The 26027-nt window shown below is 46.5% G+C and overlaps 1 protein-coding gene across 3 annotated transcripts in view; it reads left to right on the plus strand.

The window, feature by feature from the left end:
* LOC126187726 (glucose dehydrogenase [FAD, quinone]-like) overlaps positions 1 to 25729 on the plus strand; it is a 44067-nt gene extending 18338 nt beyond the window's left edge. Inside the window, exons 2-3 of one of the 3 annotated variants that reach the window (XM_049928970.1) lie at positions 13682 to 14031; positions 22048 to 25729. In XM_049928970.1, the coding sequence (XP_049784927.1) occupies positions 13696 to 14031; positions 22048 to 23607 (1896 nt within the window). In that variant the 5' untranslated portion in view covers positions 13682 to 13695 and the 3' untranslated portion in view covers positions 23608 to 25729. Of the gene's footprint in view, positions 1 to 13639; positions 14032 to 22047 lie in introns of all 3 variants that reach the window. The other 2 variants (XM_049928969.1, XM_049928971.1) reach the window with 2 other exon arrangements.
* Positions 25730 to 26027: the final 298 nt, after the last annotated feature.

The raw sequence follows: 26027 nt of genomic DNA on the forward strand, positions 1-26027 counted from the left end.
CACTAAGAAAATGGCAGGAAAGAAAGGTCACTTGGGATACCCCCACTAACCTAAGTCATCCGAACACCACCTCCTCCTAGAGGAAGGAGTGTACTTATTTTGGAACAATTTATTTAGGGATGGAGTATATTTATTACACTGATACAAAGCAAATGCTCTGACATGCTTGGGGTTATGCCACACAGCCTAGAGACATGCAAACCACTAAAAGACTCTGCAAACATGCTTACTAATTGTCAACTATTGAAATCATGCACCAATCTTTATTTAAACAATTTGAGGAGCTACCGCCATCCCATGTTTCCACCGCAATATCTAGAGTCCAACTGACCTAGTACACAGTTCTGCCACCAGAAACACTGTCATCCATTCCATCACATAACCCAAGATGGTGGGAGAAATGGCAGGAAACAGTGAGATTGCCACCAGGTACAGACCTAGTAGACAATACTGTCACCAGAGTGTGATGTCATCCGTTCTGTGACATAAGCCAAGATGGCTGTCTGGAGGGGAAAATGACTCAGCTTGCATTGGGCTGCTGGAGAGAGGAAGGAGTGTATTTTGCTTATTTTGGAGCAATGCGTTTAGGGATGGAGTATATTTACCACACTGATACAAAACACTCACGCTGATGTGCTTGGGGTTACAATACACAGTCTGCAGGCCTGCAAACTACTCGTAAATAATGCAACAGACACGCATGCTAATTGTAGACTGTTGAAGTAATGCATTCCACAGCCCACACACATGCAAACTACTACACCAAAATAATTTCACTACTGACCTGCAAACTGCTCCTAAATAATCCATCACACTGATGTGTAGACCGTAAACTGTCCAAATAGTGCATAGCACAGCCTACAGACTTGCTCGCAAAATAATGGAACAGACACGCAAACAACATACGCAGGCACCACCCACCGCCTCCCCCTTTCCACTGGACCACTGCGGAGGCTATTGGTAACCCCCAGGAAGTGATGTGGCTGTCAACTGCCAAACCAGGCACAAGTGCACGATCAGATCCCTCAAGCATGAGGTGGCGGTGAACCCTCCCCCTACCAGCGGTCCGGCGAAGAGCTAATTGCGGAGTGACATTGCAGAAATCCGTTCTAGAATAGCACAAGGGCCTGCCGTAGTGGCCGTGCGGTTCTAGGCGTTACAGTCTGGAATCGCAAGAACGCTACAGTCGCAGGTTCGAGAATTGACGTGTGTGATGTCCTTAGGTTAGTTAGGTTTAAGTAGTACTAAGTTCTGGCGGACTGATGAACTCATATGTTAAGTCCCATAGTGCTCAAAGCCTTTTGAACCAATAGCACAAGCTGCTTCCTCCATAGCGATTCTAATGGATCATGTGTGACGTGTCCAGTCATGCCTGCATACCAAACGTGGCTCACGCCTCACGGTGGAATCCTTTTCCTGCTGTCAGTATACCTCTCAGAAACGTTAAACATTCACACAGCTAAAGGCCTGTGCACACTTGCGAAAACACCCTTAATCATAAGAACATTCTCCTTGTTTGCAAATAGATCACTGGCGTTTCAGAACAATTATGCAAACAGAATTCGAAGCACTGCCATACATAAGAGAAAAAAAAGTCATGAATTTTCGGTATCCTATAGCTACAGGTCTGGAGACATGCTAATGCCACAGTGGCGGATGAATGACAGCATCCCCACCAGAGATGGATGGTGTGCTTCAATTTGTCTTTGAACACTTGTTGTCTCAGAACTTTCCGTACATACCTTGTCTCGACCTTGTTCGAATCACTTTGTAGACGCTCCATACATTCCAGCACGAAGACTGTCTTGTCAATGAATTGGCTCTTATCGAATTTACCTGTCAAATTACTGATGCCATCGGTGAGGAAGCACTGTCAGCCATTTTTCTTCTATCTGCACACAAGGCTTTCAGCGGCAAAAAGCTATTTTACACAGACCACCATGTTGCACCAATAATTAAACCCTGCAACATGCCGTACATAGTGTCAAAAATGGAAAGACACTTACTCAGTTACAACGCTCACCCACTGAGGACAAGAGCTTGAATATTAGAACACAAAACCGATCTCTGACCCAGCAATATATCACCGCATACTGTGTCGATATAGGAAATATATAATTCATATCCTCCACCATACAAAGTCAACCCTTTTACATCATTCATACATATACCGGCAAGACAGAGAGCACAGTATGTAAACTCGCGGCACCAATTATATACCGCTAGATCGGACGGGCATCCACCCCCAATGTATGACCGGAGCACCTTCAGTGGATCGAAGTCACACTCAGAACTGTTCTACAAATTCGGACTCGCTTCCTCTCATGGCAAACGATTTACTGTTTCTGGTCTGGACCTGATAGCTTGCTTGCTTTTCTATAACTGACTCTGGGATTACAAGAACACATGTATTTCCCCCTGGTTCGCCATAATATTTTACAATTTTCGCGGACTTCTCTTTATCAAGTACACAGCAGTAGCCTACCGATCACTCACGCAACATAATTCCGAACATATAGACTGGAAATTATTTCTCCACAAACCCGAAACCTCAGCAGTTATCCCGTCTGCGGAGACCTTTATGTGAGAACTCGATACAAATGGAGGAAACTGATATTTCCACTCTCGAATATCGATGTCGGTGATGTAACAGATCCCAAATCATCCCTACAATTTACAAGGCCAACTAAGTTGTTTCTCATGTCTAGAGAACCGACAAACGTGTCTTCCACATGCTAGATGCACCCAACACAATCTATGTTCTCTCAACTAAATAAAGATTCGAAATGTGAAGAAGCAATCAACTGAACAATTCATATGGGAATGAATAATGGCCCAGAGCAAACACATGTCCATATTGAATCCAGTCAAGTTTCTACATGATCACGAAAGCTATCCAACACATACTAAGTATTAGTTCGCTATTCAGTCGTCTAGAGGACAATCCGGTTAAGATGTATATATTCCTGCACCAACAGGTCTCTCCATTTGGAGGGCATCTACCATTAATGGGAAACATGAATCATCCCCACAAAGGTCACCAGCACTGCACGTCAAACTTGCACACGTAGAATCATCACCCTAAGAAACCGGTCAAATATATATTTTTTATCCATGTACTTACAACTAAACGTTACCATTGAGGTCCCAGCTGAACGATGGTTCAAATGGCTCTGAGCACTATGCGACTTAACTTCTGAGGTCATCAGTCGCCTAGAACTTAGAACTAATTGAACCTAACTAACCTAAGGACATCACACACATCCATGCCCGAGGCAGGATTCGAACCTGCGACCGTAGCAGTAGCTCGGTTCCAGACTGCAGCGCCTAGAACCGCACGGCCACTCCGGCCGGCCCAGCTGAATGATATTCGACAACGAGCAAAGTATCCGAAAAACACCCTGTTGACGGCTGCGGCTCTGGAAATAGGAATATATGTACCGTTCTTATGCCTTGACATACTCTTCCCTTTGCTATCACAGTCCTCGACATCAAATCCCTAATATAATACTTGACCAATAGATGATTCCACACGATGCAAAATAATACTGACCGAAAATCAATGATGGGTGGGCATGTCCCATAGGTATTTTCTTGCGAGTGCTACCACTGTCTCTTAGAAAGAGAGACGTAATCAGTCAATCAGTCAGATGTTGAAAAACCCGATCGCAGCAACTGCTGTATGTTACTGTCTCAAGCGGTCCTGGTTCTATAGGTGCACACAAGTATCCATGTTAAAAGCTACACTGGCTTTATGAATCTAGGTACGACATTACCTCTGAATGAGGTGGTTTTTCCAGACAAATACCGAGATGGTGATCGTAGGAATGTGTATTATCAGACCATCACTTAGCCCAAGATGCACCCTCGTGATAAAATTACCGCATTTTGAAAGTGATTCGGCTAATGAACGTAGTAAATAAGCAGTATTTGTGAGTCCCTCACACCGTCCCAGCTATATAATTCTATAGTATTTCTAAAGCATTTTGTCTCGATGCAGCGTCAGAGGGTCGTTGATATATCCACTGGGCTATAGGCAATGGTTGATTGACAAGGATCACAAACAGTAGTAGATGGTGTGATCATTGAGGTTGCAAGAAATGTACACAAGCTTTTCACATATCTAAAGCCACGCTATCCACTAGAAATGCTGTCTGGGATTTGGAATCGAGTCTTTCCATTCAAGCAATGGGTCCTTTAATTATTAAAACCACTACTCAATCATATTTCTGGCATCCCCATATCTCCGAACCATTCACGTTTCTCGAATCTATCTGCTACAGTAAAATTACCGCATCATTTTAGGTAGCCCCTATGCATCCTGCAAATGCCTCCTCAGACTCCATGCTACCATCCCTGCACCTTTGCACACGTGATCGTTCCAGTGTAAGTCGGAACTGAGTAGGGGTCAGAGGAAACTATTTCTACCATCTCCTGCAATCCGTGCTGAAACAGGCGAAGCTGAGTTACTGCAATAGAACTGTGTTTTGACAGAAACGAGGCCTGCTCCTGCAACATGAAGTAGTATAAAAGACATTACAGGAACTGGGGTAAGGAGGTCGATATTGCTAATGCATTGTGGTGCTTCTCCAAACTACATACAAATACTAAAGATCCATCTCCATTCACGTCTATCTCTCCAACATGCTATCTTTATTATTCTGTACCATCCATCAGAGAAAAATTACGACCTATAAAAGCTCAACTAACTTCATCCGATAGATAACTAATAAGATATTTACTTCATCTCCCTCTTCCTGTAAATCGATAAAATATACCGAATGCATGCAGGCATCGAGCACAAGTCACGATCCTATTAAATATGTAGGTATTGATCAACTGCACAAACCAGTTTAAAGTTCCATCACCTGTACTGTAGGAGAATGACCGTATACCCTGCAGACTACAGTGTAAGCCACATGACCCCCCCCCCCCCTCCCTGTGACCATGTCTCGTTGTTTGAAACATTATTTTTTTCTGCTCTAATACTCTTTGCACACTGCCAAACATTTTGTTTTTCTGCCGCGACTTTGAGGTCTTTTTCAGGTTCTAAACTTACATTAAGATGCTCTGATCTACTGCTTCTTGGAGACAACATTGACATCTCCCCAAAGTTGCATTATCCGTGATGTTGAACTGTGACGTGATTGACATCAATCAAGACAGCTTCTGTGACGACAGCTGACGACACGATTGACATCATTAATTAAGACGTTCTGATCTGTAGCCTCTCACAGGCAACAAGGACATCACCCCAAAGTACAGTTATCCAAGACGTCGCACTGTGACGCGATTGACGTCGTTCACTGCCGTGGTATTAGCTGATCACGCGAGTACCGCTACCCGAGATGGCTGGAAAGTGCCACACACCCATTGCCAAGGCCCCCATGGCGGGAAGTTTGAATTTTGGATTGAAGATAGGTCGATTGGGCTACCTCCAGACGTCGCACTGTGTAAACCATATTATTACCACTGTTACCATAACACTGGGTAATTTTAAATAACTGTCATTTACAACATACGGAAATTGGAAGAGATTTTCGGCGTTGGCGTGGGTTTACGAACGACATTTAAACTCATCTACGACATTGACCGAATAGCTGATGGCTCTGTGTTCCGTTTTGACTGATTCTTCATATTACAGTCATGTACGCAATCACTGTTTCGCTGCTAGCAGCCCCCAGAAGGTGCCACCCATCCAAAAACTCATTCCTCAACTCAAACAAGCCTTGTCAGTCAATCATTATGTGGTAACTAACAGTACACCAGTGTATAGATGGGATGGAAAAGACACCGCCGATGTACTGTAACAATAAGCAACACAGTTGATAGCACGGAAAATTTTAGCAATTTTACAGTAACTTCAACACCGGCCAAGGATGTGACAGCATGTTTCCTCAATTTCAGTATCATAGCTAGGCCGCCCCTTCTCTACTTTGCGAGTATCACTGCGAATGTAGATAGATTACTGCTCAGTACGTCCATTCAGTGTAAATTGTGGGACACACAAATCATCAAAGTCTACCAGACAGCGCTCCACATATTTCTAACACCTCGAGCACAGTGCTTAATTTACGATCTATCTCTCTGCGTATGATAGTCACAGAGCATTCTCGCTGTCTTAGGGTAAAATTAGGGAAGATATACTTATCAACAGGGACAGTTGAAAATGTGTGCCCCGACCGGGACTCGAGCCCGCGATCTCTTGCTTACATGGCAGACGCTCTATTAATCTGAGCCCTCGAGGGTACGGATGGATAGAGCGCCTGCCATGTAAGCAGGAGATCCCAGGCTCGAGTCCCGGTCGGGGCACACGTTTTCAACTGTCCCCACTGATGTATATCAACGCCTGTCGGCAGCTTAGGGCCTTGATTTAATCATCATTTCATTCTAAGAGAGCTGCATGGTCACCGATGGTATCTGTTCTATCAGACATGTCCAAAAGAACAGATACCATCTTCATATTATTAAGGCTAACCGGCCATTGACCTTCTTCTTCTGTGCAGATGCACACGCATTGCCCGAACTCTTACGGGACTCGGTAATATTGTCTGCCGTGAGTAATGAGGGGGGCACTACGAATGTAGTGTGTGGACATTAAGTTGGGAATGTGGGTCTCACGGAGCGCGTGCAAGGGATAAATCCCTGCAGTCGCACAGATGGACAGAGCGTCTGCCATGTAAGCAGGAGATCCCGGTTTCGAGTCCCGGTCGGGGCACACATTTTCAACTGTCCCCTTGATGTATCAACGACTGTCGACAGCTTAGGGTCTTGATTTAATAATCATTACAGTTCCAACAGTTGTGACTGGCGGTCAACAGATCGAATAAAGGTGTTCACCCAGATTCTACCTTCTATTTTTTATTTTTCTTACACATCAAAGCATTAAAATTACATACTTCCCTTACCAAATTTCATGTTCAATTACCTGGTTTTAAAAAAGCTGCAGGAAACACATTAATAACTGGCGCATGCGCACCTTCACGCAGCGCGTATGTGCGGAAGCTGGCGCTGCGGGCAGCTGAGCTGCGGTCCCCCCTCAGACCACCCAGCTGGACACGGTGGCTGAGCGGCCACTTCAAGAACCACCTTTAGACATCAAGCGATGGTTAATTAAAAGTAAAAGGCCAAGTAAAAGAAATAAAGGACTTCTGAAGTCCTCCCTCGCCTCCTCCTCATGTGTGACCCTCCTGTGCATTTTGTTCCCACTTTCCTTTTTCTATTCCTTGGCAGCCTTTTAATGATGATCTTAGTTCAAAAACAGTTTATATTTGTCTTTTTATATTATTTTGTTGTTTGCTTCCAGTTATATTGTACATGTGACGAGGGAAATTGCGGTTGACTTCTCTTTCCAGAAGTACAAGAATTTTCCTTAGCTTGCGCGTTTTCATTGGCAGCAATGTCCAAAGACGTGTGATGTTGTTGTGGTCTTCAGCAATGAGACTGGTTTCATGCAGCTCTCCATGCTACTCTATCCTGTGCAAGCTTCTTCATCTCCCAGTACCTACTGCAACCTACATTCTTTTGAATCTGCTTGGTGTATTCATCTCGTGGTCTCCCTCTATGATTTTTACCCTCCACGCTGCCCTCCAATACTAAATTGGTGATCCATTGATGCCTCAGAACATGTCCTACCAACCGATCCCTTCTTCTAGTCAAGTTGTGCCACAAACTTCTCCCCAGTTCTATGTAGTACCTCCTCTTTAGTTATGTGATCTACCCATCTAATCTTCAGCATTCTTCTGTAGCACCACATTTCGAAAGCTTCTATTCTCTTCTTGTCCAAACTACTTATCGTACATGTTTCACTTCCATACATAGCTACACTCCATACAAACACTTTCAGAAATGACTTCCTGACACTTAAATCTATATTCGATGTTAACAAATTTATCTTCTTCAGAAACTCTTTCCTTGCCATTGCCAGTCTACATTTTATATCCTCTCTACTTCGACCATCATCAGTTAATTTGCTCCCCAAATAGCAAAACTCCTTTACTACTTTAAGTGTCTCATTTCTTAATCTAATTCCCTCAGCAACCCGACTTAATTCGACTGCATTCCATTATCCTCGGTTTGCTTCTGTTGATGTTCATCTTACATCCTCCTTTCAAGACACTGTCCATTTCGTTCAACTGCTCTTCCTTTGCTGTCTCTGGCAGAATTACAATGTCATTGGCGAACCTTAAAGTTTTTATTTCTTCTCCATGTATTTTAATAGCTACTCCGAATTTTTCTTTTGTTCATTATACAGATTGAATAACATCGGGTAGAGGCTACAACCCTGTCTCACTCCCTTCCCAACCACTGCTTCCCTTTCATGTCCCTCGACTCTTATAACTGCCATTTGGTTTCTGTACAAATTGTAAATAGCCTTTCGCTCCCTGTATTTTACCCCTGACACCTTCAGAATTTGAATGAGAGTATTCCAGTCAACTTTGTCAAAGACGTGTAGCCCCTTATTATGTTGTAGACATTATTTTCCGAAATACCAAATGATCCCAAGTGCCTCTAAAGTATCCAGCTTGTAATTCAATCTTAAGAATTCACATGTATATTAAGGTTTTAGTCTCACCACTACAGCAGATAAACACACACAAACATACTTTTCTTTTATTTTGTCTCGTGCAGTGTTAAGCATTGTCACTGAAATTAACTGAAATTGGATGCAATCTCTCAATTCTGACTAAACATGTGGGACGTTTCCCTTGGTTATAAAGAGAATGACAGAAGTGGTAATACCCTCAGATGTAGTAGCAGTTCAGAACCCCATTGGGGTTTTTCAAGTTTGCTTGGTATTTATCTAAAAATAACAGAGGTTAAGTCAAACGTCGGCTTCGAAACACACTGCTGCACCACTTGATCTAGACAGTAACATAAGGAAAAAAAATGCAGTATCGTGTTTCAGTATTGGGTTCGAAGAAATAAACTTACTCTAAATGATTTCCGTTAAACTATATGCTCATATCAATTTACTAATTATTATGTCTATTGCAGGTATTTTCAATTCATCCTCTTGTATTGTTTCTTCACTTTACTTCAATTGACGGCTTTTTCTGTCCTACCTACCTGTGTTTTTATATATTTTGGAACACATTTTACCTTTGCCATGAATGTTATATCTATTTCAGAGGGAGCTCTAGGACCAATTCTTTTTTTCTATTTCCTCTGAATTAGTCCTTTGAGTATTTGCTTCTTTCGGACTTCCTTAAAGTACTGCGATCTGCAACTGCTTCACATTACATTTCGTTCCTAGAATTTTGGGATGTGTGAACTCCAAATTGCATATCCTTCATTTTTTTTAAAAAAAACATGGTGGTAATATTTTGAGAATTACTTTGAGATAATGTGCATGTAGCAGAGCTGCAAATTTCGTTGACCATTCTTACTTTTAACACCAAATTATTTAATGGTTTTGTCGTTCGTGTCTTAGTCCTTAAAATCAAATACCTTTTTTGAAATCAGTAAATAATGCTACTTTACGTCTTCCGGTTAACGCTCTTTGAGTGCAATATTTTCCCTTCCGGAAATCGCTCTAGTATTGAGCTACTTGCTCGCCCAAAATTTCTTAAACTCTACCTATGAGAAATTTTTTGCCATATTTGTCTGACACCGTTATTTTGTAGGTTCGTACGTATGTTGACTTGGAACTACAGAAATTGATGGCCTTATTTGTACGTGTAACTAATGAGTGCATCGAGTAAATGACTTAAAATATCATTGTTAACGTCTTCTCTCTTCTAACATGTAGTAGAACGCTATTGAACCGCCACTGTCTGTTTGCTTACGCACACTGCCCCACTGCAACCGTAATGTTAGTTCTTCACTGCTTGTAGCAAGCAAAACATTTAAAATATGAATCAGAGTTACTAACTGTTCGTTCGTAAGCACTCTGCAGCTCTACTGGTGAACACTCCTTTCTCTGCGACGTTCTGCTTGAGTTTAGCAACGGGTACTGTCCCTCAAAATATTGATAGCAAATCAGTGAAAACAGTTGGATCAGAGAAAGGTAGCTGACGTACAAATAGACACAACTTGTTGAAACCTGTAGCACCACTTACGTATAAGATTTAAAGTTCAAGATAACATAAAAATGTATTTCGAAACATCTGCCATATGCTATGGTATTGTACGGTTTTAGTCCTGATCTCATTAAGTATGTGTAAATCTGAGCAATTGCAAATGAACATATCTGGAAAAATGTCAACGTAAATTGTCATCTCAATTAATGTTTTCATAACCCACTTTAGTAGCGCAATAATAGATTTTAACCGCGAGAAAGGTTTTGACTGATAAAAAAATAAAATGCATTAAATATCCAATCATTCATTTGGCTAACTGAGTCGATTTCCACTGTTCTTTGTGTTTTGTAAATGAGCATGCGAAAATCTACTAAGGATTATATTTAACGAGACGGAAAACGTTGGTTGTCTTATCTCCCATGGACACTATCTCTTTTGCAATGAATCTCTAGTGTTGTCGAGTTGCAGATGTTTGGCGATTCGTGCGATTGGACAAGATGGCAGATGCAAATTAATTTGAAAACATACCAAATAAATTCCTATCGGCGCTCCGAGGCACTGGCTAGCCATGGAGCTCACACTGTTAAACTTAAGAACTATTTTAGGTAAGGATGTGGGACTGGATTGTGCCAGACTGAAATATGCACACTGTTTTAGCAGACAGCAATGGACGACCACACTGAAATATACACTCCTGGAAATGGAAAAAAGAACACATTGACACCGGTGTGTCAGACCCACCATACTTGCTCCGGACACTGCGAGAGGGCTGTACAAGCAATGATCACACGCACGGCACAGCGGACACACCAGGAACCGCGGTGTTGGTCGACGAATGGCGCTAGCTGCGCAGCATTTGTGCACCGCCGCCGTCAGTGTCAGCCAGTTTGCCGTGGCATACGGAGCTCCATCGCAGTCTTTAACACTGGTAGCATGCCGCGACAGCGTGGACGTGAACCGTATGTGCAGTTGACGGACTTTGAGCGAGGGCGTATAGTGGGCATGCGGGAGGCCGGGTGGACGTACCGCCGAATTGCTCAACACGTGGGGCGTGAGGTCTCCACAGTACATCGATGTTGTCGCCAGTGGTCGGCGGAAGGTGCACGTGCCCGTCGACCTGGGACCGGACCGCAGCGACGCACGGATGCACGCCAAGACCGTAGGATCCTACGCAGTGCCGTAGGGGACCGCACCGCCACTTCCCAGCAAATTAGGGACACTGTTGCTCCTGGGGTATCGGCGAGGACCATTCGCAACCGTCTCCATGAAGCTGGGCTACGGTCCCGCACACCGTTAGGCCGTCTTCCGCTCACGCCCCAACATCGTGCAGCCCGCCTCCAGTGGTGTCGCGACAGGCGTGAATGGAGGGACGAATGGAGACGTGTCGTCTTCAGCGATGAGAGTCGCTTCTGCCTTGGTGCCAATGATGGTCGTATGCGTGTTTGGCGCCGTGCAGGTGAGCGCCACAATCAGGACTGCATACGACCGAGGCACACAGGGCCAACACCCGGCATCATGGTGTGGGGAGCGATCTCCTACACTGACCGTACACCACTGGTGATCGTCGAGGGGACACTGAATAGTGCACGGTACATCCAAACCGTCATCGAACCCATCGTTCTACCATTCCTAGACCGGCAAGGGAACTTGCTGTTCCAACAGGACAATGCACGTCCGCATGTATCCCGTGCCACCCAACGTGCTCTAGAAGGTGTAAGTCAACTACCCTGGCCAGCAAGAACTCCGGATCTGTCCCCCATTGAGCATGTTTGGGACTGGATGAAGCGTCGTCTCACGCGGTCTGCACGTCCAGCACGAACGCTGGTCCAACTGAGGCGCCAGGTGGAAATGGCATGGCAAGCCGTTCCACAGGACTACATCCAGCATCTCTACGATCGTCTCCATGGGAGAATAGCAGCCTGCATTGCTGCGAAAGGTGGATGTACACTGTACTAGTGCCGACATTGTGCATGCTCTGTTGCCTGTGTCTATGTGCCTGTGGTTCTGTCAGTGTGATCATGTGATGTATCTGACCCCAGGAATGTGTCAATAAAGTTTCCCCTTCCTGGGACAATGAATTCACGGTGTTCTTATTTCAATTTCCAGGAGTGTATTTAGCAGCTGTTTTACCATTTATTAGTTTTTATGTTCCAAGACAAAAGTGGACTTTAGCCCTTACTCATAATCTTGGCAAAAATCTTCAGAGTTCGGCCTCTTAGTACACGAAATAGTTGATAACAGTCCCTCTTCATAACACTGCCATTGGTACTGGCGTAGTTGAGTTTCTTCTCCATAAAAAAAGGGTGGATAATAATTCTGCACACTGCCACAGTGATACCACAATACAGCTCTTTCTGATGAAACTGTTTTTCGTTCTCGGCTTCTCGACGCATTGTTATTCTTGACCTCCCGTTGTCTTTTGTGCTGGTGTCTTGTTAAACCTTCTGTCTTCAAAAATCTTGTTTCTTGCAATCTTATTTGTTCTAAATATATCTTGCGATGCATCTTCTGCATTGAATTCAGGTCTCTTCTGCAAATTTAGTGTTTTACTGCGACAATGATGATGCAACACTTTTATGGAAACTTGTATATCACGCTTATCTCAGTACAATGTTTCTCTTTTCTTCTTAAACTCGTCCAACTTCCACAGCAAAAAAACTGCTGTTGAGCAGTTAAAGTCTGCTGACTTCGACCGGAAATAAAACCTCTTTTCCTCCGGTGAAATAATTAGTTTGCGAATAATTAACGTCACGTCTGTACCCGTCGGTGATTATGTGAGCGAGTCCCAGCACAAGACTAATTGTACTTCAAACTTCTTGTTCTCATCTTCACATTACTCTGTCCATTAATTACTATAAAAAACACCTTCTTCATACAAAATACAACACATTTTTCTACCAAAAATCCGACACGCCCCTTCCATCTATTTTTACACTTCCAAGCCCCGACTTAGTCCCATTCATTTTTTCTTCTGCTTCTACAAAATTTTAGAAAGATAATATTTCGTACCAGACCAATGCGCTTTTACATAAATGACATACCACTAAATTTACGCGAAATAATACAACAGAATCATATGATACGTTACGTTTGAGTCACATTAAAACGTGAAATAAATACATGGGACAATGAGTTGCAAATGTTTACTATCTCGTAACAGATGTAATCTATGCTAATCAGTGACAGAAAAAAAGAAAAATATCCTTTATAGAACAGCTTAGAAGAGAAGATACTCGTTAGTTGTTATTAAAGAGAAGCATTTAGAAATGAGGTAGCTACCTATAATAGCGTAATAAATGAATTAACGTATTCGGCAAGTACAGATAAAGAAATACGATATTATTGTTGTTCATCGTCGTTTAAGATTTCTACAATTTGTGCTGATATTTTAGCTGACCTCCATCAGATACGTGGTTGTGAGGGCTACTGCCCAATTTTATGCCCATTAAGAAGAAGGTAATTTCGGCAGTTCGTAGTACACTGTGCTGAAATCACTGCTGTACTATGTGCAAAGTATGGCTGCTCCTTGTGGCTTGCTACGTTGTCCAAAACAAGTATTCAGTTTAATATTTAAACTCGAAGTTCTGCCTTCGTGAAAAGCAGAATTTGTCTCGTAGTCTTCCTACACCAGACTCACCGTCCACCGTTGGTGTCGGCAGCCAGAGAACGCGGCATGGAGACTGCGAGCACGGCGCACTGGACGGGGGCGGCGGCGACGCCTGACACCTGCGCCGTGGGCGGCGCCGGGGGAGCGCTGTTCGCGCAGCTGTTGGCAACCCTGCTGCACGCGCAGTGCATGCTGGGGGACCGCAGCGCCTACCCGCCGGACACGGCGCGCCCGCTGCCCGAGTACGACTTCGTGGTGGTCGGCGCCGGGTCGGCCGGGGCGACGGTGGCCGCTCGCCTCTCGGAGAACCCCGACTGGTCGGTGCTGCTGCTCGAGGCCGGCGGCGACCCCCCGCCCACCTCCGACGTGCCGCGGCTCTTCCCCACGCTGCAGAAGACAGAGGTACGGCCCCAAACCGCAGAATGGCATTCGGAGGCCGCCACGTTACTTTCGCCTCCGGATAACTGTACGGATACCCAGTACTAAGGGCACTGCACTGGTGTGGAATAGTAGGGGCGCTGCACAGGGATGGAATTGTAGGGCACTGCACAAGTATGGAATTGTAGGGTCACTGAACTGGTATGCAGTAGCAGGGACATCTCCTATCCTGAACTGATGTACTGGGCACAAATTTATCCATTGTTTGGTCAACCATCCTTTTAAATTTGAACCACAGTTCTTCTATATGCTCATTTAACAAACTGAAAGTGTCTATGACGCAAATGGATCTGATTTATTATTGAATATGTAAACATTTTGAACTGTTGTAGTTGCCCTTTCTACTTTTTAATCGCTGTTGTTTCAACTGCCTCATGGTCATTGACACCAGTTTCATTGTGGACTTCCTCAAAGCGTTCAAGTCTCTTTGTTGCCGTTAAATCTAATATATTGTCGTCATGAGTGACCTTCTGAAGTATCTCATGTATATCGTCGTCAGAGAATGCGATTAGTACTATTTCGTGCAAGTTCTCGTCAGTCCCCCAAACATAAAAAAGCGGCAGTTTTCCAAATCAATTGTTGGATGATTAAAATTTCCTCCAATGGGGACAGTGTGATATGGGATCATTCCTATTAACGAAGGAAACAGATTTTCTCTAAAAGTTTCCTGCTACACCACGTGCCTCTGTTGCTCTACAAAAGATACTACTACAAATTTACTGTCGCGCTTGCTTCTAAGGCTTCACGAAACCGTCTCGCATGTAGCTTCAGTTTTTATTTCTGGGATTTGACTTTCTTCACTAGAGCGACAAATACACCACCTCCATTTCAGAAGAGCTTCTTCTTTCAATATACACCTTGAGTTTCCCGTAATTCTCACTGCTGTCAGTTTCGGCCTTTAGCCATTTTTCTGTACTTAGTATTATGAACTACGCTCATTTTCCGGACGCTTTGAAAAACTGGAACATGGTTGCGAATTGTTTCGCAACTGATGACTAACATTTTAATCGTTTTATCTGTAGGGACATTTCTGGGGGTTTTACGCTTCCATATCGACATATACTGCCACTATCAGTTTCTGGTTTGTATGGAAAGCGCCTCAAGTAAATAAACCTTGTGTATGTTGCACATACAGTCAGACACCTGCGATGTGTGGCCATTTAGAGGGTCCCAACGTTTCTCGAGGCTGTGCTGCAACGCAAGAAAGGCACTGCCTAGCCTGGCACAGAACTTTCAAAGTCTGATTCGAAGCTTCCAGTCGATTCATAACGATGACGCCATAACCAGCTCTGGTTACGGCTTTTCATACTGTGTGCTTTCTTGTAAATCTCTGACCAGGGTTGGTGTTCTTAACCTCTTCTCACAGTCGGTGGAATTATTCGAGTATAACCTCATAGCCCAGATGACAGACATAGATTGTTCGAACATGTAATAAAATATTCAGCTGATTGTACACTTACGCCTCAAGAACTGATGAAAAAATTTCTCGAACATACTGAATGAGTCTCCTAAGCAAATGCACTTAACGCGAAGGGAACCTTTTCATCCTTTAGCTTTACTGCTATTCGCCATACGTTTGAATTACTGACAATTAACATGATTCTATACTTTTGCATTTACTTTCTCTTGACGCAGGACGTTGAAGGCACTCCTGCAGGTAAAATGTCTCACACTGGCTCAGACAGAATGTTACAACACCTCAGATCTTGTGTACGGCCACTCCTATGAGTACCACTGATCGCCACTCACAGGCAGGAGGATGTGTCGTGATAGTTACCACTCTTATTCTACATCTACATCGACATGGTTACTCTGCAATTCACACTTAATTGTCTGGCAGAGGGTTCACCGAACCTTCATGCTACTTCTCTACCATTCCCTCCTCGAATGGCGCGTGGGAAAAAGGAAGTCTTTCCGTTTTAGCTCTGATTCCTCTTATTTTATTATGATGATCATTTCTCCTTACGTAGGTGGGTGCCAACAAAATATTTTCGCATTCGGAAGAGAAAGTTGGTGATTAAAATTTCGTAAATAGATCTCGCCGCAAAGAAAACCGCCTTTGTTTCAGTGACTGCCACCCCAGCTCGCGTATCATATCAGTGACACTCTCACCGCTATTGCGCGATAACACGAAACGAGCTGCCCTTCTTTGGACTTTTTCGATGTCCTCCGTCAATCCTACCTGGTAAGGATCCCACACAGCGGAGCAATATTCCAGCAGAGGACGTACAAGTGTAATGTAGGCTGTCTCTTTAGTGGGTTTGTGGCATATTGTGTTTCTTGAGGAGACCATAGTACCTGAGGTTTCTTTCTTTGCGGTGGGTGAGTTGTGGTACATCGCTCAGCGCATCCATTCGCAGCAGCTTCCAATCGGCTCCGTTCCACCTCGAGTATTATCGCTTATAGTACATGCATTACAAACTTCCCTTAAGCACGGAAGCTAGAAAACTACTGAAAGTCGCTTGTTTTACAGCGACAGAGAAACTTGGGATAAAATTTTCTAATTCATTGAAGCTACTGAGAAGTTTGTGTCTCGAACTTTTGTTATGTCAAAGTTAAGCTCACAAAAGACTCGCGTAACAAACAAGTGAACAGTGGAATTTTGCGGCAGACAAGATGCACCGCTGTTCAAAGAGGAAACTAGCTGGAACGCATTATCATTCTCACATTATTCGCAAACTCAATAAAATGCTACAGCAATTGAGATCGTATGAGCTATTTTCACTTCTTTGGAACGAACCGGTCAACAAGCGCAAAAGGTTGAATTGCAGTAATCATGCAAGTACCCGCTGCAATTATGGGAAAACAATTTTCTGAGCACTATTTTCGGGCCAAAGCTTAAGACCTCACAACCGTCACTCACATACGTCGACTTACTACGAAGTACGTTATGCATGAAAACTGAAAGCTCCCGAAAAGTCCAAAAAATTGTGTGAAAGACGATACTACTAAAGAAGTTAGGAGAGAGTACAGTCATAGTAGCCGGCCGGGGTGGGCGAGAGGTTCTAGGTCCTACAGTCTGGAGCCGCGCGACCGCTACAGTCGCAGGTTCGAATCCTGTCTAGAGCATGGATGTGTGTGATGTCCTTAGGTTAGTTAGGTTTAAGTAGTTCTAAGTTTAGGGGAGTGATGACCTCAGATGTTAAGTCCCATAGTGCTCAGAGCCACTTCAACCATTTGAGCTTTTAAGCAATATTCTGTTATACATAGAATGTAGACACCCGTTACCCTATCTAGTTTGTGCACTTGCGCTGGAATGCTCATCATTTGTATATCCGCACATGTGTTACATTTTAAGAGAACTTGTCTGTCGCATGCTGCCTACTGTGTTGCAATTTTAATGCGTAGTAGTATGCTTACATAAATTCTTTGCGTATAGAGCAACGAACCGCAGTTCTTGAGAGAGTAGAATCGCGTTTCGGAGGTGCAGGTCAAGATCACTGCCCCACTGCCATCCCGCCTTACACCATTTCAGGCATAAGCCAGCCAGTGACAAGACGGTACCTCCGACAAAACGTGGTCGTTTAATTTTTTTTTTTTTTTTTTTTTTTTTGCGATGATATCCAACAAAATCAGGGTTACACCTCCAATCTGTACTCTCACGGATGGTGTTGATAACTCTCCTTGTGGTTCTTCATTCACACCCCTCGTGAAGACTTTAATTTACCTTCTTTCCATCCTCGCAGAAGCATTAAATGCTTTCAAGATAATGGGCAGTAACGAGAAGCAGAAGTATCTCAAGTCACATTTGCATAAAATTTCTGTACTACTAATGAGAATTACTCGAGTTAGGCAAAAATTACAGTAACAGCAAAAACATATTACCAAGCGTAATACGTTGTACGAAACCCGTTAGCATTCGAAACAGCTTCCAGTAGTCTCCCTATACCGGTAGGAGGGGGAACGAAGCGCTAAAATGCAGATTCAAAATTATTTTACACATATTATCAAAAAATAATTTATTACACGAAGATTAGGTTTCAACATTAAATCTCAAAGCTTACTTTTCCTTCACAGCTAAACGTCACATATCTTTACTTGTTCAAATGTGTGTGAAATCTTATGGGACTTAACTGCTAAGGTCATCAGTCCCTAAGCTTACGCACTACTTAACCTAAATTATCCTAAGGACAAACACACACACCCATGCCCGAGGGAGGACTCGAATCTCCGCCAAGACCAGCCGCACAGTCCATGACTGCAGCGCCTGAGCCCGCTCGGCTAATCCCGCGTTTCTTTACTTCATATTGCAATTTATAATGACACCATGCTACAAAAATAACAGCTTAACAGTTTGATGGCAACGCACATGTTACAAGTTCTACACACCGACTGTAACGCAGTAAAAGAAGGTTTTAAACCTAACATCAGTTTTGTAGAGTTTGGCTAACAACTGTACAAAGTAGAGCCTGAGCTAGAAAATGTACCTGCCCTTTCCCGACTTTTGACGTAAATCAATTCCAGAAGACTAAGAGGTAATGTATCTCATTAGTATCAAGAAAACAGTAGTGAGAGCTTAGAATTAAATAGCAACACAAGTAAAAATTACCACTGGCAAGCTTACAACAGGACAAGTTAAGACTCTGACTAGTTTACAAGACGATAAATTAAAACCCAGATTACTTAAATGAAGAGACTGGCTCTAAGTAATAACACACGGATACAAGCCCCATTGCCAAATGGCTGCTTCCTGGCGTTTAAAAAGGACATCAGTCACCAAGAATGGCTCTACAATGCGTTAAGAAGGAACCAAATTTGGATGGAAATAGCTAAAACATAGATTTGTTACCACAAGGATACTAAAATGTAGACTTTCAGGGCCGGAAATGTCAAGTCCATTATAATTATCTGGGCTTTTATGCCGTGGTCGCTTGATGAATTCTGTGTCAATTCCCAACTTTTCGTCCCCGTCTGCGGAGGACATCTCCCAAGGGGGTCTGTAGCTCGATGGAAGGTTCAACACACCCACTGGCTCGCTACCGCTCGCAGATGGGGACGAAACGTTGGGAATTGACACAGAATTCATCAACCGACCACGGCATAACAGCCCCGGTAATTATAATGCACTTACCACAAGGAACCAACATAACTGAAACGTAATCGATGTCACTTGCACACTTGTTACGTGCAATTGATGTTGATTTGAATGTTAACGAAACACGACCAACTTCAGCACTGTTCAAACGTTGATATAACAAAAATAACTCAGCTTCCAGATGTTACCACGATCCGGGAACAGTAGAAAAATCTCACCTCTTTCTGGAGGACGCGGTATAAGAAAACTACCGCCAAATAGCTTAGCTCTCTAGACAAGCTAGAATTGAAACAGTGGTGACAGGATACCGGATAACTGACAAGACTCCCACAATAGTCTGCCATATTGTCACCAGTTCATTGCCAGGTCTAGAAGAGTGCACTCCACAGTTACAAAATAGCAGACAGTGTCCCACCCAGACACACGTACCTCCGGCAACTGCAGGCCGGGCCGCGCTGGGCCGCTACACAGGCGACACTCGTCTCCCGAGACTCGCTCGCCGCCGCCCACCCAGACACACGTACCTCCGGCAAGTGCAGGCCGGGCCGCGCTGGGCCGCTACACAGGCGACACTCGTCTCCCGCCCAGACACACGTACCTCCGGCAACTGCAGGCCGGGCCGCGCTGGGCCGCTACACAGGCGACACTCGTCTCCCGCCCAGACACACGTACCTCCGGCAACTGCAGGCCGGGCCGCGCTGGGCCGCTACACAGGCGACACTCGTCTCCCGCCCAGACACACGTACCTCCGGCAACTGCAGGCCGGGCCGCGCTGGGCCGCTACACAGGCGACACTCGTCTCCCGCCCAGACACACGTACCTCCGGCAACTGCAGGCCGGGCCGCGCTGGGCCGCTACACAGGCGACACTCGTCTCCCGCCCAGACACACGTACCTCCGGCAACTGCAGGCCGGGCCGCGCTGGGCCGCTACACAGGCGACACTCGTCTCCCGCCCAGACACACGTACCTCCGGCAACTGCAGGCCGGGCCGCGCTGGGCCGCTACACAGGCGACACTCGTCTCCCGCCCAGACACACGTACCTCCGGCAACTGCAGGCCGGGCCGCGCTGGGCCGCTACACAGGCGACACTCGTCTCCCGCCCAGACACACGTACCTCCGGCAACTGCAGGCCGGGCCGCGCTGGGCCGCTACACAGGCGACACTCGTCTCCCGCCCAGACACACGTACCTCCGGCAACTGCAGGCCGGGCCGCGCTGGGCCGCTACACAGGCGACACTCGTCTCCCGCCCAGACACACGTACCTCCGGCAACTGCAGGCCGGGCCGCGCTGGGCCGCTACACAGGCGACACTCGTCTCCCGCCCAGACACACGTACCTCCGGCAACTGCAGGCCGGGCCGCGCTGGGCCGCTACACAGGCGACACTCGTCTCCCGCCCAGACACACGTACCTCCGGCAACTGCAGGCCGGGCCGCGCTGGGCCGCTACACAGGCGACACTCGTCTCCCGCCCAGACACACGTACCTCCGGCAACTGCAGGCCGGGCCGCGCTGGGCCGCTACACAGGCGACACTCGTCTCCCGAGACTCGCTCGCCGCCGCCCACGGCAGCGCACGCCAGCTCGTACAGCCTCGCGCTCGCCGCACAAGGAACCTTGGGAGGGGAAAATTTCGAGAGAACAATCCAAGTATCCCAGAAGTCAGAAGCCATAGTAAAACCTGCACAAAAGACTTTAATAAAAGCAAACCGGACGGTTCGCTCACAATGGGTTTTCTGTATTGTTTTCAAAGGAAATACTAGCGAGCTGAGATAGCGATGATGGAGGTTCATCAGAGATCACGCGTCCTCGTCTCCAAAGAAGACCGCAAACGCTAGATGATACGCGATGTTGTGACGCAGTTGGGCAAGGCAGATGCAACAGTTCTCGCCTGAGCTCCAAAAAAAGTCCTGCACGATGCGTGGGGTGTAAACAGGGAGCTGTTGTCCTGGAACACAGCATCACTGTTGGGGAGCAAAGATTGTCCCATGGACGGACATAATCAGCCAAAATATTCAGATATTCCTTTGCAATAATGAGATCTTGCGAAGTAACCGTGGGGCCTATGGAACATCACCATATGAGTGCCCATGTCATCATCGAAACTCCGCCATGTTTCACTCTTGGGACGTTGACTAACCCAGAAGTTGGAAAGAAAGTGAAACAAGAATTATTCGACGAAATAACTTTCTTCCATTGCTCCATAGTCCCCCTTTTATGGCTTCGGAATCACGTTTTCGTGTGGCGGGCATTTGCGTCACTGATGAGTGGTTTTGGAATTCCAGCTGCGCCTGCAGTTCCCTGCTTATGGAACTGCCTTCGTGTCGTTTTGCCGCTGACAGCGTTGACCAGAACGGCATTCAGTTCCACAATGACGTTCGCAACTGTCGTCCTGTACTCCTCAATGACCGTCTCTCGCAATCACTCGACAAGCAATTTCGCCTGCGTTGTGACTTAGCGGATTACGTTTTCCCGCTTTCCTTATATGCGGTTCGATACGATACTTCTTGAGACATCAAACAGGTTAGGAAAGCGCACAACACAAGAGCAGCAACAAATTTCCTGTGTTTGAATTCACTTAGCTCCGACATAATGCACTCGAGCTACACGAAACACCCTTCTGACCACGACTAGCTCCTGCAACTAGGTGTCTACATATCTACGGATTGAACACTACAAAATGGCACAAGTCTACCCACTCTAACACGTGGACACACTGTTTGTAGCCTTCGTGGTGCTCCGTATCGTTACAGCATAAGTAATTTAATTGTCACGGTTTGACAATACGGAAGCTGCTTTGTGTACCGGCGACACAAGTTCCTGCGTCATTTATTTGACATTTACGCTACAATTTTAGAGATGACTTTTTAGTTGGTTCTTTCTCTCTTACGCAGACCTTTCTTTAGGAGTTTGATGGCCCTTGTGAGGCGGGCTGCTCTGTCGCAGGCGGACTGGCAGTTCGAGACGGAGCCGGACCCGCGCGCGTGCCGCGCCCACCGCGGCGGCCGGTGCGCGTGGCCGCGCGGCAAGGCGCTGGGCGGCTCCAGCGTGCTCAACTGGATGGTCCACGTGCGCGGGCCCGTCCAGGACTACGACGCGTGGGCGGCGCTCGGCAACGACGGCTGGTCCTACCGCGACGTGCTGCCCTTCTTCAGGAAGTCGCAGGACGTGGAGGCGGAGGAGCTGCGGCGCCGCCCCCATGCGGCCGCCGTCCACGGCACGGGCGGCGGCCTGCGCGTCAGCAAGTTCGGCCCCGACGACCCGTTCGTGCGGACGCTGAGCGACGCCGCCAGGGAGGCGGGCCAGAAAGTCGTCGACGACTTCAACTCGGACGGCTACCTCGGCTTCACCAACAACTTCGGTACGGTGAGGAACGGGACCAGGTGGAACGTGGCTAAGGCGTTCCTGGTACCGGCGAAGAGCCGACAGAATCTCCACGTCTTGAAGCACGCACACGTCACCAAAGTCCTCGTGGATCCCGCGACGAAGAAGGCGTACGGAGTCCAGTACCTCAAAGACGGGAACGTGCGCGAGGTGAAGGTCGCGAAGGAAGTGGTAGTGTCTGCGGGAGCCGTCAACACCCCACAAGTTCTGATGCTGTCCGGTATCGGGCCGAAGGAACACTTGGAGGAACTGGGAATACCGGTGGTGAAGGACCTCAGAGTCGGATACAACCTTCAAGATCACACCATTTACACCGGACTCGCGTACCTAATAGAGAATTCCGAGCGAGATTTGGAGCGTAAGAAGAATCAGGTGCTGCAGGGCGCTTTCGAGTACTTGACGAACAGGACGGGTATCCTGTCCGACACCGGCCTGACCAGCTACCAGGGTTTCGTGAGGACGGACAGTGCCCCGGACGACGACGAGACCTACTCGGACATCCAGTACCACTACGCGAGGTTCGAGCCGACCTTCAAGGAGTGGATGGAGGCGTTCCTGGAGGCGGGCAGCTACGGCGACGAGTACCGCACGGCGCTGCGGCTGCTGGCCGAGCGGCACGACGTGGTGCTGGTGCTGCCCACGCTGCTGGGGCCCACCAGCCGCGGCCGCGTCTCGCTGCGCAGCCGCGACCCCGCCGACCCGGTCGTGATCGAGGCGGGCTACTACAGCGACCCCAGGGACTTCGACAACATGCTGGCCGGCATCCGGCTGGCGCACCGCCTCGGTACCACGGAGGCGATGCGCCGCGCCGGCGTGCTCGTCCGGGACGTGCCCGTGGCGGCGTGCGCCGGGCTGCCGCCCCTCACCGACCAGTACTGGCGCTGCGCCATCCCGCACCTCACCACCACGCTGTACCACCCGGCCGGCACCGCCAAGATGGGGCCCGCCGCAGACCCCGACGCCGTGGTGGACCCGCGGCTGCGCGTGCACGGCGTGCGAGGCCTGCGAGTGGCCGACGCCTCCGTCATGCCGCTCGTCGTCAGGGGCAACACCAACGTGCCGTCCGTCATGATCGGCGAGAAGTGCGCTCACATGGTGGCCGAGGACTGGCGCCAGCAATGACGGCCGCTGTCGCCCTAGTCTCGCGAATTTCTAACTGCACGCAGTGTTCACGTTGTGACGTACCGCTCCTCCAGCTACCCCCCACGTTCGAAAGCCTCCAGCACCACCCACCGACACAGCTATCTGCAAACGACTGGGCCAGTAGTCGAATGTAAAATCCTAACCCTGTAGGACGAAAGTCGTATTATAAGCACACAGCGTCAAGCACCTCCAACTGTTCGTATCTAAAACACACACTGCCATTTAATAGTGACATCGATGCCAGAAAATCGACAGAAGCGAAACAAAATTTATAGCCAATTCGGCTTTTTAACCTGAACACATAAACAGTTGTCCTCTCACCAGAATACAGCGACAACACGTAATTTGCTAACAATATAGTAAAAAGGAAAACGTTACTCGAAAGAAAACCCCAATAGGAATTATACGGAAATACCTTTTGTTTCATCTCTCGTAAGGATCACTAAGATGTCACGCAAATGGGTTTGGTGTTGAACAATTGACTGCTACAGTTCTCTTATCTAAAAGGAGACCTGCCGAAATATTCAGTTACCAACTTCATATTATTACTCACCATGCGAATAAAGCTTATGTTCCTCTTACTAACATTCTATGAAACTCATAACCTCTTCTTGCAGTTGGTTTCCTCCTTTCCAGCGACAGAATTCCTCTTTCTCTAGAAAACCTACTGCAAACCCCCTTCAACTTTCGCTGTAAGAGCTACTCCTCTGAGGCGTCCACCGCCACAGTGACAGCTCTTGCTACTCCGTCAGTCCCCTCCACACCCGCCACCACTCAGTTATCGTACGCAGTACTCCACCCCACCCACCGCACTCAGTTCCGATCAGTAGCTCAACACCCACTGTGCAGTCGCTTGGTACACTTTCAAATTCCTTAACGCTTTCCGATCGGCGGCCTCCTAAACAACAACGCCAAAGAGGTCTTATGCCCACATATTCCCGTCCTACTTCGCTGTCGAGTAAGATCCCTTTAATTTCTCGCTTTCGTCGTAGTCCAGAAGCCAACGAGACTGCTCACCAAAGAAACAGCAGCATTTTTCAGCTGACGACCCAGAGGCTTTAGGTGCGCCATAACAACCCCAATGACCCCTGGACCACTGTGGGGTCATAGTTATTCCCAATACAGAATTTGTTTCTTTAGTTCCTGTCTATGATCACAAAAATTGTCGTCGTACTATTGGTTTCATCCCATACCGATGATCTTCAGATGTGTTTAAAATATACGCTACTTTACCAGACGCCATAAATGTTTCACAGTCACCTTAACTCGTCAGTTAACTTTAGTGAGGCCAGAGTCCCCAATGGCACAGCAATCGACCGAGCGCGAGCAGCTGTGCGAGATTCTCGCTTCCCCACACCGCTGAACAGTGGACTCTCAGGTCACTCTCTCCCACTGACGACCACCGCATCTCCCAGGGAGACGCTACTTTCCTTGCAGCAGAGATGTGGCCGGTGTCAGTTGCAAAAGTGTGCTCAGCATTTACCCAGCGCCCTTTAACCGTATCAAGCTATTTGCTGACGTCAAGCTATTTACTACCATCACAGAAAGTAGTATCTCCACCTGAAAAATTTAATTAAACCTCCTTAATGCTATCGCTATCCATTGTTCTACGAATTTCTCACGTTACTGTTTATTATTACACAAATACACTAACGCCGCCATATGTTCTCAACATCACGAAGAGACATGGGCTTTCTCCTTACAGTGGACGTGACTGCTCGTTCTCACACAACGATGTTGGTGTAGGTACCAGCAGGTTCACGATCCCAGCAACTGAGTGCTCTAGCGGAATGTTGTAATGTTGCTGTGATCTTTCCCAGTGTGACTAAGCCTGTTTGGAGTCGTATTATTTTGAAAGTCGTCAGACTTGCATTCCTGGACGGATTCGCAGACATACCTAAGGCATCTGGGGTTACTTCTTCGGCAGCTACCTTCCGCAAGTGTGTAGACAGATAACACAATTACAAACATATTAATAGTAAACTGTATGTCAAACATATATAATGATGATTTTTTACGTGAATTGAAATTTTACTGGTGTGTGTGTAAGCTTTAATATGCACTAAGTTTATATTTTTCAAAATAAAACTGTCAAAATATAGTTTTATATGATTTTCTTCGCAAAACATTCACTGAGACATAATACTTCCAGCTGGGTAACCCACTATGAGCACTGGAGCATTCTACAAGAGACGCAAGAATCTGACTGTGAGCTCTCAGCATAGAGAAAGGAATAACACTGCGTTGTATGGACATAGGATGGGATGTTTCTGGCAGGGTATTTCATGGGCAGTATGTCAAGAGTGGAGAAAGCGATCCATCTTATTAATGGGAACGTTCTGTGAAAATAGTGCAGTCTGACTGTGTTCTTTGTAGAGCACACGCTTGTTATCAGCGGA

The sequence above is a fragment of the Schistocerca cancellata genome, chromosome 5, assembly GCF_023864275.1.
Source record: "Schistocerca cancellata isolate TAMUIC-IGC-003103 chromosome 5, iqSchCanc2.1, whole genome shotgun sequence".
NCBI lineage: Eukaryota > Metazoa > Arthropoda > Insecta > Orthoptera > Acrididae > Schistocerca > Schistocerca cancellata.